A 14,969-nucleotide genomic window follows, 5' to 3' on the forward strand; every position below is an offset into this window, starting at 1 on the left:
CTCTACGCCACGCCACTCGATGCTCTTGACTCTTTGCTCCTCAGCTGCATCTTCGCTGCTGCTGCTGTCGCTCTACGCCCTAAAGGCGTTTAATGTGCGTGTGTGTGTGTGTGCGCCTCTTTAGGTCCTACCGCACCACAGAGCGCGCGCTGTTGTGTGTGTGTGTGTGTGTGTGTGTGTGTGAGAGGAGAGCACTTGCTGCTACTTGTATTCATGTATGGTATTCGACAGTTGGTGTTGTTGTATTTGTCGTAGGGGTTGCTGACCTCTTCTCAGGGTCGCCAAAGGTTGTTGAACTGTACAGCCAGGAGCCTCAATGTATGCCGACAGCAGCGAGGCTCTGCCTCTCTCTCTCCTCTCTCTTGCTCCAGTACCGTCATGTACCTCTTTGGCTACAGTTAGAGAGTTCAAGCAGTCCTACACTACTGATTGCGGGCCAAGGTGAAGTAAGTCGGTTTGTCCACTTATGCTGAGAGTGTGGCGAAGAGGCCATGTGTGCTAGGAGTAACAGTATGGAAGCTCATTACTTGCCCATGCTATCTCTAGTCTTCAGCTTGTATGTTACTTGGCATGGCCTGTGCGTAGCGTTCTTTTGTTTAATTTTTTTGGTTGCTCTGTTTTGCCGTATTGAGTATTTTTTGAGTTAGCAAGACAACTTGCGACCAGATTACCATTTTACTAGAGACAGCATACGACCGGGGCAGTAGTAAAGGGCTTAGATGCAAATACGTCGGAGCCACCCCTTTACAAGAATATAGTGTCTTGCCACGACAAGTCTCGAGTAATGCACAAGCTATTTTCATAATTGACTTTTCGCGATGGGTGGTAGATGGAGGATAGATATTAGGTACGCGCAGTTTTTCAGTTCGTCAATAATAGTGTCATTAGGTCTATATTGTCATCACTGATCTAGAATTGTTAAATCACGACATATTAATGATAGTAAATAAAGACAATGGCGAGTAGACTACTTGAAGTTGAACAATAAGTATTTTGAGTTATTCTTTTAATGATCTTCCGACCGTGGCCTGTCTAGCATGGAAATGCCTTTATGTAATTCGTTACCCGTTAGGTTCAATTGCTTATGGAACTTAGGTGATCCTGTGGTTAGGAGATTAGGTTTCGGGGCTGGGCTTGCTGCATGTGTTAGGTTCAGATCGAATATGTTTGAGGTTAAGGGTTGAACGTGTCGCTTCTTTTGCTTGCTGGGCTTCAAAGCTCACGGCGTTATTCAAAACTGTTACATCTTTACCTGTTAATTATTATTCTTTTATTATTATTGGCTGCGCTGCGCTTGAGTCATTGTCATGTGGCTGTTGTCTTTGGTCGTGTCGTGCCTATGCACGCCTGCAGTCCTGACTGCCTAAAGCAGGAATCAGTTCGTGTAACGACTTCCAATCTTTGCATATTTATATATTTAAAAATGCGTATAAAATTGTATTCAACAGCTATGCATAAGTCTATAATTTTGAAATATTTTTACAGCTTCTGTATTCAAATTCATACATACGCAGCATATGGTGCTGCTTAAATTTTCAGACTGTTTATAATTAATTAAAGCTAACGCTGCATAACATTCACTTTGACTAAGTCACTAACGAAATCTTTAATCTATAAAGCTAATGCCACTATAAACAAATTAGCATAATAATTTGCATATACTTTACATAAGCTACAACAAATATCTTGCAACAGAGTCTAAATACTTTTGTTTTTAGCTTAAATAGCTATAGCTATATATACATACATATGTATATGCTAAGCTTAAAGCAAGCTTGATCTGCTTGGGAATAGCTTCTGAAGATCGACATTAGCTACTGCCACTTGCTGTGCAATTCATAGTAAAGATTATAATTTTATACTTTGATTTTCTTATAATTTCTTATAATACAAAACAGTAACTAAAGCGTTAATTTTGTTGTTTTCATCTCATAGTGAAATTAAAACAATGTAACGAGTGTCTACTGTAGCTGCCAAGTCACTAACTTATTTATGTTAACAACTAAAGATAAGTGCGCGCTGTTTAAGTTTTAGGCCCACAATAGCGTAAATGGCAATACTGATTAACTGCCTTAATCAGCTTGGCAACAACTTGTGCAGTGACTGCGACTGCGACTGCGACTGTGACTGCGACTGCGAATGTAACTGTGACTTGATATCAGTTCGATGTGGTGCTGGTGTCTCAACGGCGCGTGCTACGTTTTTATCGGTCATTAGCCTGAGCAACGAAGAGAGAGAGCAACATATAGAAATGTTGTGGTGGGTGGGGGCGTAGGCTCAACAACATGCGTCAGAATTACAACTGAGCCTATGACTTTGGTGGGCTGCGCTATCAATCACACTACAATGGCAAATGAAAGAAGAAAATAAAGCCATGACCGTGAAGTTGAACGGCCGCTGCTTGCAACAATAACAGTAATAAGTGTTGTTGTTTGTTGTTGCCTGTTGTTGCGTATACGCATTATAGGGATTGCCCTATGCTTGAGCTAAGCTAAGAACGCTCAAAACCACACACGCACACGCAACCGCGCATTTCAGCACTCCCAGGCATTATTATATTTGCTCGGTACATGCTCTAGTTGCCTTCAGCACTGTTGTTGTTGGTTGTTTGTGTTGTTGTTGTTGTTGTTGTTGTTTGTTGTTGTTGTTGTTGTTGTTTGTTGTTGTTGCCTGCTTTTTAATATACAATATTAGCCGGTAGTGATGTTTCAATTAATTTTTGGGTTATTGACATTGAGAACTCGGAAATTTGATCGCGGCCGCTGGGCAAAAAGCGTTGGCCAGCGCTCTCTCTCTCTCTCTCCCTTTCTCGCTCTGTTGTGCCAGCGCTCTCTCCCTTTCTAACTCTCTTTCTTTCTCTCTTAGCAATTCGTTTTGACTATCGCCACTGATGTTTTGTTGTGTTTGTTGTTGTTGTTATTGTTATTGTTGTTGCTTGTCTGCTGTGTGGACGCTGCAAGTTCAGTGAACTTTTGGTTAGAAAGCGCTAAAAAAAAAACCTTTTTGGGGCTTTCGTATCTTTTTGGGCTTTGGCATTTACTGTCGTGATTTCTATAGAAGAACGAGAGAAGTCATTTATATACATACATATAGATTTATATAAGTGAGCTGCCTTCCCCCACCATACTTCAGTTCGCCTGCCCTTCCGCCTATCAAATTTGTGTTGCGTTTGTTTTGCTGTTTATCATGTTGGCGACCTCTTGTCACCTTTGCTACTTTATATATTTATAACTAGTACATACATACAAACATTAACAGTTATGTTGATATAACTGATTTACACAGATTTATGCTTCGGCTTGTAACCCCAACATCAGGCAAAGCTTCAGTTGCATTGCCTATGAAGTTTGTATATAATAAATATACATTATGTTTATAGTAATATAATAGAATGAAGTGAGAGATAGAAGAGCCAGCAGTTACTGAAGCTTAATCTAATCAGCAACTAAAATAGTTATAGCCGCGCAGTTTATTATTTATGAATCATTATGCAAAGAGATAAAACATTGTCTTAAAGGCTTTCGAAAATACACATCCAAAGTTAAATTAACAATTAAAATAATATGATACAATGTATTAAAAAAAAAAGATGCTGCCATCTTTTGAAATATGCCACTTTATATTTTATTGTTTATAGCTTTATAAGTTGTAGACTGTTATTCTAGTTGTAGCTAATTCGAAAAAATTAATTGCTAAATATTTTTAGTAAATAGAAATCAATATTGAATATTGTAATGCTGCACAGAAACTAAATTATTTTGGTATATACCCAGATTTCAAGCTTAAGTTGCTGCCGAATATTATTAAATACATTTAAAGATTGCGGCATTTCAAACGGAATTGGATGTCTCTAGAAAATATTAAATACTTTATGTATCCGATTATATATGACGTAAACTGTGTGATGATGGTGGGCTTAAATATAATTTGAAATCAATTTCCAAAAAATGTTGACAAATGAGAAATTCAATTGAACAATCTCCTAGATTTATAAATGTACATTAGAGCTTCCGTAATACATTCATAGTTTTCATTTTGGCGTTTTTAAAATCCCGTGTCTAATGATTAAAATTAAATATGTACTTGAAATAATAGCAGAATAAAAAACTCAATTAAAAAGATTTAAAAATTCGTAACATTAACTATGAAAATTTAAATAAAATTATATTTTGCAGCATATATAAATTATTGGTTAATATAAGCAAAAGCTTCAGTCACGAGCGGGTTTTGATTCGTATAAAAATGGTATCGAAATTTCCGTTTCTTTTGCTGGTCGTAGCGCTTTGCGTGGTATGTGTTAGTAAAATATGTAAAAAAACATTAATTAATTAAAATACATCATACTTAAAACAGAACATAGTTATTGCTGCCGCTGATGATGTTGATAGCAAGCACGATGATTTTAATGCGGACGATGCTAGTGAGGACATTGAATGTAGTGGCATCCCAAACAGCTTTGAAAAAAACATGGCCTGTTGCCGCCTTGGGGACTTACTTAAAACTAAGGATATTATCAGAGCGTGTACTGCATATGTAGATAGACCAGTTAACACAAAAAGGAGAGGAAGAAATGGAAAGGAGAGTAATGATAAAAGTAATTCAAATGCAGCAGTAAGCATCAAAGCATTTAAAAATTTGTATATATTTATTTATTTATGAGATACTTGTTCCAGTGCTATGCAAGTTGCGCTCTACGTACAACTGGAATTTTCGTGGGCAGAAAATTTAATGCAAATAAGCTGGAAAGCTATCTTGTGAAGAACTTTCCGGACGATTTCGAATTACATAACACGACCAGGAAAGCGTATCTCGGATGCAATTATGAAAAGTATAAATACCAGGAAGCATTTATGCCTTCATATATTAAGCATGAATGCCGCGCCTCTATTGTACTCTTAAGCTGTATTTACGAGGCAGTGGGCAAGAATTGCCCAGATTCCTTTCAGATATATACACCGGCGTGTGAGGATACTCGTGCATACTTAAAAAAGTGCGAGCCCAGTGAGTAATGCAATTAAATTCTTTAGCTTGTCATTGATAAATTTGATAGTTTACATAGATGTGTAAAAAGAAATTTTAAAAAATATTTTAATAAAAGGCGACAAAGTAATTTGAAAAATTATCATTGTGCAATAATATTGCAGAGAAAAAACATGTTAATTAATGAGGAATATAATTCCCTTGCTGATGATTAAATAATAATGACAGAATATAAAAGTCAATTAAAAAGATTTAATAATCAGCAACAGATAATAAATAAAATCCTATTTCGTAGCAACTATAAATTGTTGGCTAATAAAAGCAAAAGCTTCAGTCACGAGCCGGGCTTGAAGCTTATAAGAATGGTATTGAAATTTCAAAATCTGTTGTTGATCATATCGATTTGCGTGGTATGTGTTAGAAAAAAAAACTGTAACATTAATAAATTAAAATACGTCATGCATACTACAGAACATAGTTAATGGTGCTGCTGCTGCTGGTGCTGATGACAGCAAGCACGATGATAAAAAGGACGATTTAAAGGACAATGAATGCAGTATGTCAACCAACGTTGAAAGTAAAAGGTACTGTTGCCGCCGCGGCAATCTTCTTTCAAATGAGAATATTATCAAAGCGTGTGCTGCATATTTTGATATTGATATAGCACATAAAAATGCTAGTGCAGCTATAGCTCAGTCAAATGCAGCAGTAAGCATATTGAGAAATTGTGAATTTTACAAATTTATTTAAGAGTTACTTTTCCCAGTGCCTTATAAGCTGCGCCCTGCGTTCAACTGAAATTTTCGTAGGCCGAAAATTTAGTGCAAAAAAGCTGACAATCTATCTTTCGGAAAACTTTCCGGGTGATTCTGAATTACACAACACGACCAGCAAAGCGTTCCTCGAATGCATTTCTAAAAGTTATAAACACAAGAATGCATTAATCCCTTCATATATTAAGCCTTCGTGCCGCCCCCCTATGATACTGATGGGCTGTGTCTTCGAGGCACTGGAAAGGAATTGTCCAGCTTCTTTACAGGATTATACGCCGGCGTGTGAGAATACTCGTGCGAACTTAAAAGAGTGCGCGCCCAGTAAGTAGAGCAAATTAATAAAAGCCTATATAAAAAAATAAAATTTAGCATAAAATTATTAATTTAAAAAAAATATTAATACGTATAAATATTTCAGACTTTAAATTTTAATAAAGGAGTTAATAAAAAATCTCAGATGTTGTTTTAATTGCAAATATTTAATTCCCTCTATTGAACTTGCGAAAATTTTATAATATAAAATCAATAAATATGCTATTTAACATAGATTTGTAAAAGCATCTTAAGGGTCAAAAAAAATATTTAATCAATATAGCGACAACAAAAAATATATTTTTTTATTTAAATTTATACAGAAAAAAATATAAATTTGCAATAAAATAAATAATATTGACAAAAGTATTAGTCATATTTTTTAAAAATGTACTCTCTCCTATAGTTTTTATTTTTGCGATTTATTAACCTGCTGGCTGATGATTAAAATTAAATATGTAATTTAAATAATGGCACAAAATAAAAGTCAATTAAGAACAATTAAAAATTCGCAACATTAAGTATGAAAATTGAAATAAAATCCTATTTTGTTGCAACTATAAATTGCTGGTTTATATTAGCAATAGCTTCAGTCAGAAGCGGGCTTTGAGGCGAATAAGAATGGTATCGATATTTCAGATTCTGATGTTAATCGTGGCGTTATGCATCATGGTATGTGTTAGAAAAAAGGTGTAATAAACATTAAAAATAAATTAAAACAAAAATCAGAACATAGTTAATGCTGCTGCTGATGATGAGGATTATAATGAGAATATCAAGGGCGTTAGTGAGGAATACGCTATTAAGGACGATGATAATGAGGGCGATTATAATGGGGACGATGAATGCAGTACGATGCCAAGCAATCTTCAAAGTCTTAAGTCCTGTTGCCGCCATCAAGATATATTTACAGATGAAGTTACAGACGCGTGTCTTCAATATTTTGATACATCGGACGGACTGACAATAGAAAATTTAGAAATAACAGCAGTAAGCATGAGGAATTGTAAATTTTCTAGGTTTGTTTATGAGTTACGAGTTTTTCCAGTGCTCGCTAAAGTGTCTTCTACGTACAACTGGCTTTTTCGTGGGCAAAAAATTGAAGGCCAATAAGCTGAAAAGCTATCTTGCGAAGAACTTTCCGGGCGATTCTGAATTACATAACACGACCAGCGGAATTTTTCACAAATGCAGTTCTGATAAGATGATGAACAGGCCAGAAAACACATATGTCAAGCCTGCATGCCGCGCCGCTGCAATCCTAATGGGCTGTGTATACCAGGAAATGTATAGGAATTGCCCGACATCTTTACAGAGGCATACGTCGGCATGTAAGGATACTCGAGCATACTTTAAAAAGTGCGCGCCCAGTAAGTAATGCAAGTTAGCGCGTGAATACTTTAAAAAGATACCAAGTTTCGTTGTCGAAATCAAATACATATAAACAATTTGGAGCTAAAAAATAAATGAAATAAAATAACATATCTGATTTATAAATTGCAAATATTTAATTATCTTAAATGATCATGCAGGCCCCTTATCATGGAAATGTCTTAATAATACATTTTTTAAATTGCTAAATGCAATAAATTAGCTATAAATCGATGCAAATTAGTAAAACAACTTCTGTAGCAACAAAAATATTTGAATAAATACAGAAAGAACAAGTGTAACATATTTTTTAATGATAACAATATTGCTGAACATTATTAAAAAAAAACATTAAAAAAATATGTTTTAATAACATTTTTATAAATGTACTCTCTCCTGTATTTTCAAATGTATATTATGGAGCTTCAGCAATGCATGAACGTTTTTAGCTTGGCGTTTTTTGAACCCCCTGGCTGATGATTAAAATTAAATATGCACTTGATATAATAGCAGAATATAAAAGTCAATTAAAAGCATTTAATATCCTATTTCGTAGCAGCTATAAATTGTTGGTGTGTATCAGCAATAGCTTCAGTCAGAAGCGGGCTTTGAGGCGAATAAGAATGGTATCGAAATTTCAGATTCTGATTTTAATCGTGGCGTTATGCATCATGGTATGTGTTAGAAAAAATGTGTCATAAACATTAAAAATAAATTAAAACAAAAATCAGAACATAGTTACTGATGCTGCTGATGATGAGGACTATAATGAGAATATCAATAAGAATAGTAAGGACGATGATAATGAGGACGATTATAATGCGGACGATGATAGTGAGGACGATGAATGCAGTACGATGCCAACCAACCTACAAAGTTTCAGCTCCTGTTGCCGCCATTATAAACTATTTTCAGATGAACTTATGGAAAAGTGTATGCAACATATTGGTGAATTGAACGAAGAAAATCTGGCGACATTCGAAAATATGTCAAAAACAGCAGTAAGCATAAGAAATTGTAAAATTTCTAAGTTTGTTTATGAGTTACGAGTTTTTCCAGTGCTCGTTCAACTGTCTTCTACGTACAACTGGTTTCTTTGTGGGCAAAAAATTTAAGGCGAATAAGCTGAAAAGCCATCTTGTGAAGAACTTTCCGGGCGATTCTGAATTACATAACATAACCAGCGAAAGCTTTCTCAAATGCAGTTCTGATAAGATGATGAGGAAAGCAGAAGCCTTGACTGCATATGTGAAGCCTGCATGCGGCGCCGCTGCAATTCTAATGAGCTGTGCATACCAGGAAATATATAGGAATTGCCCGGCATCTTTACAGAGGCATACGTCGGCATGTAAGGATACTCGAGCATACTTTAAAAAGTGCGCGCCCAGTAAGTAATGCAAGTTAGCTCATGAATACTTTGAAAACATACCAAGTTTCGATGTCGAAATGAAAATATTAAAAATTTTACAAACGTTTGGGAACTAAAATATAAATAAAATAACATTTCTGATTTACAAATTGCAAATATTTGATTATCTTTATTTAACTTTCAGAGCATGGAAATGTCTTAATAATACATTTTTTTAAATTGCTAAATGCAAGAAATTAGCTATAAAATGTAAATTAGTAAACATAACTACAGAGACTACAAATTTAAAATATTGTTTGATGATAACAATATTGCCAATTAATATTGACAAATACATTCAAAAAAATATATTTTAGTAAATTTTTTATAAATGTACTCTCTTATGTATTTTAAAATGTATATTATGAGGCTGCCGCAATGAACGTTTTTTGCTTGAAATTTTTGAACCCCCTGGCTGATGATTAAAATTTTTTTTTTATTTAATAAGGTATACGGTGAACCCCTTTATGGCCTTGGTATCTGTTCTTTCAGCCCAGTTGGGCACGCCGGCTAGTCAAGCAACTAGCGTTGATGATTAAAATTAAATATGCACTTGATATAATGGCAGAATATAAAAGTCAATTAAAAACATTTAATATCCTTTTTCGTAGCAGCTATAAATTGCTGGTTTATATCAGCAATAGCTGCAGTCAGAAGCGGGCTTTGAGGCGTATAAGGATGGTATCAAAATTTCACATTCTGTTGTTAATCGTGGCGTTATGCATGGTATGTGTTTCAAAAAAAGTGTAGAAAAAATATATAATTAAATTAAATTGAATAACAGAACATAGCTAATGCTGCTGTTGACGATGAGGATTATAATGAAGAGAGAAAGGACAGTGATAATAAGGACGATTATAATGCAGACGATGATATCGAGGACAACGAGTGCAGCAGCATGCTAGACAAAGTTGATAGTTACCTAACCTGTTGCCACATGACGTTTATATATACAACTAATGTAATCGCAGCGTGTATGCAACATCTTGAGGGCGGAAGTTTGACTAATGCAGCAGTAAGCATCTTAAGGAATTGTGAAATTTACAAATTGATTAATGAGTTACTTGTTCCAGTGCTTTACAAACTGCGCTATACGTACAGCTGGATTTTTCGTGGGCGGAAAATTAAATGCAAATAAGCTGGAAAGCTATCTTGTGAAGAACTTTGCGGACGACCCCGAATTACATAACACGACCAGCGAAGCGTTTCTCAAATGCAATTCTATCAAGTATAAGTACAAGGAATCATTGTCTGATATTAAGCCAGCCTGCCGCTCTGGTGCTGTATTATCGGGCTGTGCTCTCCAAATAATTTCTACGAATTGCCCTGCTTCTCTCAAGGTGAATACCCAGGAGTGTGAGGATCTTCGTAAATACTTTAAAAAGTGCCCAATGCCCCTTAATCCAAATTAAAAAAAACCCCTGCAACATTATAAATTGTAATGCTGATAAAGCACATGGAATAATGTCCAAGCTTGATTTAATTGCATAAAATATAAAAATCGTGTTTAAATTGCCTGTCATGTTATTTACATTTTGATGAGTAACTACAATTAAATATCAATGAGCATTAAAAATAAAATGAAAGTATTTTCGTATTAGAGGGCAGTATACAAAATGCAATTGCAAATTAAACAGTTGCTGCTCATGCTGAGTCTTTACTTGATTTTGGTATGACTAAATGTTTAGTATACAAGTAAATGAATAAATCAAAGCTTATTTAATTAGAGCACAGCAGACACGCAAGCGGCAACTAATAAGAGCTGCAAGCCCATCAATTTACGCCGAAACAAAGCTAGAGTTAGCAACTGTTGCAGGCAGGCAGCAATGATAAACGCAGAGCTAAGCGAGCAGTGTAAATTGTATGCCAAGGATACAAAAGTAAGTGCTAAAATATCCTAAAAAATGTGGTATGGCATAGAATTTCTTATAACTAGTGTCTGATCTGGTGCGCATGGATGAAGGCTGGCATTTATGTAGACAATAAAATACAGCAGGATAAGCTAACAATGTGGCTGCAAACACTTTATAAGGATAATGCGCAGCTACAAAGCATTTTTAGTGATATCTTTAATTATTGCGCTACAGAAATAGAAAAGGAATTGAAGCAGCTGTCTAGGGTAGCAACTAGCCAATGTACACCAGATGCAAGTTATATAAACACTTGTGTTCACACGCTTATACGGGATAAATGTCCTGTCGACATTTGGCAGCGTACACAGGACTGTCAGCAATTGCGTAACTATTTAGTATGCGTGGGCAAATTATAAAGTTTATCATTAAAACTAAAGCTGCGAATATTCCAGCTGGCAAACGTTTGTTTGAAATTCCATTTTAAATCAAATTTAAGGCAATTACTCATACCCTTTGTGCTGTGCTTATCGCTGACTGGCACTGCTGCTGGTGCAATGAGTTAGAAAATTACATTTGCTACTTGAAAATTGCTTATCGAGCGCATGTGCCAGCCAAGCAGTTAGCCTTGGCAGCCAGCGCGCTCATTCACTTTCAAACTGTCTGCCGGCCAAGACGTGTGGCAAATGGAAAGTGTAGAGCAGGACGTGGACAAGTTCTTGAAGCACTGCCGCAAGCAACAACTTAGCGAAGTGGAAATGCATCACTTATACGCACCCTTGGTCTGGCAGTTGCGTTGGCTGCGTCTTAAGCACTGGCTGCTTTGGCTGCTGCTGCCCGCATTGCTGACTTACTTGTTGTGGAACTATTGCAGCAGCTTTGCCTGGACTCTGAGCGCTCTGGGGCGTTTGCTGCTCATACAAGTGCTGCCCTATTGGAACTGGACGCCTTACTACAATGCCAAGTGCTTGATTGAGAAAGCTGATGTTGTGCTGCAGAAACCGCAACCGCTGGACAGGCTTGAAACACTTGCGGAGAACTGTGCGCTGTGTGAATCGCTGGGTAAGTGCGCAGCTCAAACTAAAAGTCATGCAATCAAAGAAACGCTCTTTACAGACTCCATACCCACGGCTGCTAATGTAAGCTACTCCCAGCTGGAGTCGCAGTATCTGGAGCGTGGCTTGCCTGTCATAATAACCGACTGTCAACAGCAAACGGATGTGCAAACATTGCTGGACATTATCAATGAGCATGCACCTCAATTGCTGGATAGTGAACCCTGCGATATTTCCAGCAATCTCTTGCTGCGCAAGCTCTTCACTGTGGACGCCGCATTGCAAAAGATAAGTAGCTCCACAGCTTGGTATTTGCAGTGGCGCCACTGCGACTTTCAAGCAGTTAAAGCTTCCAGACGCTATGCGCTACGTCCTTATTACTATCCAGCGCATCTGGAGCCGTACTACTCCAGCTGGCTGCTCATGGCGCACAAGGTGTCACGTCCACAAAAGGAAATCTATGTCAAAGGATTAATCTTTGTGCAGCAGTGGAGTGGACATTTTGAGTGGCAGCTGCGTGCCAAGAGTCCTTGTGCTGAGGACTACAATTGTCCCAAGCTAAAGCTGCGCTTGGAGGCAGGCGAGTGTGCAGTGTTTACCACAGATTTGTGGCGTCTCAGCTATGGCTTGACGCAGCCGCATCAATGGCAAAGCTCCATAGCTAGCATCTATGAAGTAAACTGGCAGCTGTAAAGCTCTTCCCACCCACCCCCTCTACTAATAATAAAACATTTTTTATCAAGTGTTTCCAAACCTTTGCTCCAAATTGTATTTACACAAATATATATCAAATACACACGCATGACATGTAATCGTTCCAAAGTAGCCTAGCGCTTAAATTAAATAGTTTTATAGTAATAGTAGTTGCTTGGCTTGAGCTCTAGGCGCGTCGGCACTTGGCCTCCACTAGCTTCTGCAGCGTAGCCGTCAGACTGTTGATCGCATCGATTTTCATGCGTTCCATGCGCTCCTGCTGCACCAGCGACATCTTTTGTATCTGCACCTGTTCGCGCGTCAGACTACGCTGCAGTTCCATTTTTTCACGCTCCACCTCCAGCTTGCGCTCAAAGTAATCCTTCCACCAGATGTCGTCAGCATTATGGGATTGCAGCTGGGGCAGCGGCTGTGCCTGCTCATAGAGCTTGCCATTGGCAGTCATGGCCATTTGGTTGCTATCGTTGTTATCCTGCTCAGTGCTGCCTGTTTGATCTGCATCGTACTCGAGCTTGGGCTGGCGCACCTCGGACAAACTATTGCTGTCCTCGTCAAACTCATCGTTGGACTTGCTGTCCAGCTGCACCTGCGGTTGCAGGAGCACCTGATCCACAGGCGTTATATATGCTTGTGCTTGTGCCTCCTGTGTTGCGGATGCTTGAGCCTGCAACTGTGGTATAGCTGGCTGCGGTTGCTGCTGTGCTGCTTGTGGTTGCTGCTGTGCCGATTGCTGTTGTGGCTGTTGTGCTGTTGCTGCGGGCAGCTGCATATCAAAGTCAGCCTTCTTGCCCTGCAGATACTTGAACATCTCCTCGAAGAACTCCCAGTGCACATAGCCCGAGATGTACTTCTTGTTCAGATTTTTGTTGTAGGTAATGAGTATGTTGTGCCATTTCTTTTGCACCTTGGCAGCGCTGTAGCGAAAGCCCAAGCGCTGAAGCTGACGAGTGCAGTGGAGCCACAAGGCCGTGCGCTTTTGTCGGCCCTCGGTAAAGCTTCCCTCCATTGGACCACGTATGTGAATTAGCGCGCGTGTTGCTTCCGTAGTCCAGGCACGCTCATAGGGCCCACGACAGATGTTAACGCCGCCGCCACTGCCGCCCATTTCTGCCTCCTCCAGCAGACAATCATCGTCAAGGTCTTCGAGCTCATCGTCGCTAATTTGGAAAGCTGCAAACATAAGATTCAAATGTTTAAACGTTACACTTGTTGCTTATAAAGGACAATAACGTCATCATACAACACATACACACGCACACAGAAACACGTAAGCGCTCTCTCTTGGGCTGCTGCGCTCTCTCGAGCTCGCTCTCAGTTTTTGTGTGTGCTGGTTTCGCTTTGTGGCAGTTTTTGGCTTACCACCCACCACCCACAAGCAAACCATATCTGCAAAGATGCTAGCGCTGCTGCTGACGCATCATAGCCGCAGCCTTTACGCTACCTCAAGGCAGATACACATTTTCACAAAACTTAGCAGGTCAGCTCATACACAGACAGATAGACAGACAGATAGATAGACATACAGACAGACAGACCGAGAGACACACAAGAGTAATTTGTATTTTAATAGTTTTACTTACGTTCATTTTCATCTACGCTGCCATTATTATTTGTAACATTATTAGCATTTGTCACTATGGCCTGCGCCATTATTGTAGCTTTGTCGTTAGTGCGTCTTTTCTTTCAAATTTAGTGCATTAAACTTGTTTTCTTGCTTAATGCTTTTCGTTTTAGTTTGCCATTTATACTATACTTAGACCTGGCTGCTGTCAATAGTTTTCTGTTACTAACGAGGACATTTTGCTTTGCTGCAGCATCCAAAAAGGGGGCAGCGAGAAAATTTGGCTTGCGCCTACGCTCTCCAGCATTTGTGCGAAACTCTCTCTCTCTCTCCCTCTCTCAATTTTAGCTCGCTCTCTGAACTCAGATCTGCGGGGAAGCTGCGACCAGCAGCAATGATGGCTAAATCATAGTATTGAAGTATCTAGAACGTTTTAAACTTGTGTTATTTTGATAGTGTGGGAATGCTTAGCAGTTGCGCACAAGGTCTATGCCACCCTTTTAAGTATACTGCTATTGTGCTAGTCTGCTCTCAGTCGTAAACATTTTTGCAGTGTTTGTTTCCAATCTAGTCATCTGATAATTGGAAACTGTTCACAACGTGCACGTCCATGATTTGGATTGTGTCTTTATATCTAAATAAAATCGGCAACAATTGAATTATATTATAAAATATTTAAATAACTTACCTTAGGTAAATACAATAAAAAGAACGAAATAGACATTTTATTACCAGCAATGTGCGCCAATGTTCAAAAATCCGCTGCTTCATAATAATAATTCATGTTATCGCCTATCGAGCAGCATTGATTCCATGGTGTTGCCAGCTGTTTTCGTGTTTGCCGGTAAAATTTTGTCAAGTTGGCAGCACGGTCGCAAAATTGCGCGTGCTGAACTATTTTTGTTGTCGTCAGGTTTGTGTTTATTATAATAAAATCATTTGTTA

General features: G+C 38.2%; 2 protein-coding genes across 4 annotated transcripts; one reads left to right on the plus strand and one right to left on the minus strand.

The window, feature by feature from the left end:
* Positions 1 to 11,320: 11,320 nt before the first annotated feature.
* Positions 11,321 to 12,458, plus strand: LOC108596436. The gene is made up of 2 exons (XM_017982168.1): positions 11,321 to 11,756; positions 11,811 to 12,458. Exons 1-2 carry the CDS (start codon positions 11,381 to 11,383, stop codon positions 12,440 to 12,442), a joined length of 1,008 nt encoding a protein of 335 aa, XP_017837657.1. The 5' UTR covers positions 11,321 to 11,380; the 3' UTR covers positions 12,443 to 12,458.
* A 29-nt stretch (positions 12,459 to 12,487) lies between these two features.
* On the minus strand, positions 12,488 to 14,964 carry LOC108596435 (probable basic-leucine zipper transcription factor Q). 3 transcript variants are annotated; one of them, XM_017982166.2, is made up of 4 exons: positions 14,713 to 14,964; positions 14,507 to 14,658; positions 14,044 to 14,447; positions 12,488 to 13,633 (listed from the first exon to the last, which is right to left on the minus strand). In XM_017982166.2, exons 3-4 carry the CDS (start codon positions 14,111 to 14,113, stop codon positions 12,630 to 12,632), a joined length of 1,074 nt encoding a protein of 357 aa, XP_017837655.1. In that variant the 5' UTR covers positions 14,114 to 14,447; positions 14,507 to 14,658; positions 14,713 to 14,964; the 3' UTR covers positions 12,488 to 12,629. The 3 variants fall into 3 exon arrangements, with proteins under 3 accessions (XP_017837655.1, XP_017837654.1, XP_017837653.1); XM_017982165.2 differs by having other exon boundaries at positions 14,044 to 14,650; XM_017982164.2 differs by having other exon boundaries at positions 14,044 to 14,658.
* Positions 14,965 to 14,969: the final 5 nt, after the last annotated feature.

This window comes from Drosophila busckii, chromosome 2R, assembly GCF_011750605.1.
Source record: "Drosophila busckii strain San Diego stock center, stock number 13000-0081.31 chromosome 2R, ASM1175060v1, whole genome shotgun sequence".
In the NCBI taxonomy this organism is placed as follows: Eukaryota; Metazoa; Arthropoda; class Insecta; order Diptera; family Drosophilidae; genus Drosophila; species Drosophila busckii.

Coding starts and splice junctions, on each gene's coding strand:
- LOC108596435 (XM_017982165.2), bottom strand. CDS start 14,113: ATGGCGCAGGCCATAGTGACAAATGCTAATAATGTTACAAATAATAAT. Junction 13,634..14,043: donor CAGCGTAGATGAAAATGAAC/GTAAGTAAAACT, acceptor TTATGTTTGCAG/CTTTCCAAATTAGCGACGAT.
- LOC108596436 (XM_017982168.1), top strand. CDS start 11,381: ATGGAAAGTGTAGAGCAGGACGTGGACAAGTTCTTGAAGCACTGCCGC. Junction 11,757..11,810: donor TGCGCTGTGTGAATCGCTGG/GTAAGTGCGCAG, acceptor CGCTCTTTACAG/ACTCCATACCCACGGCTGCT.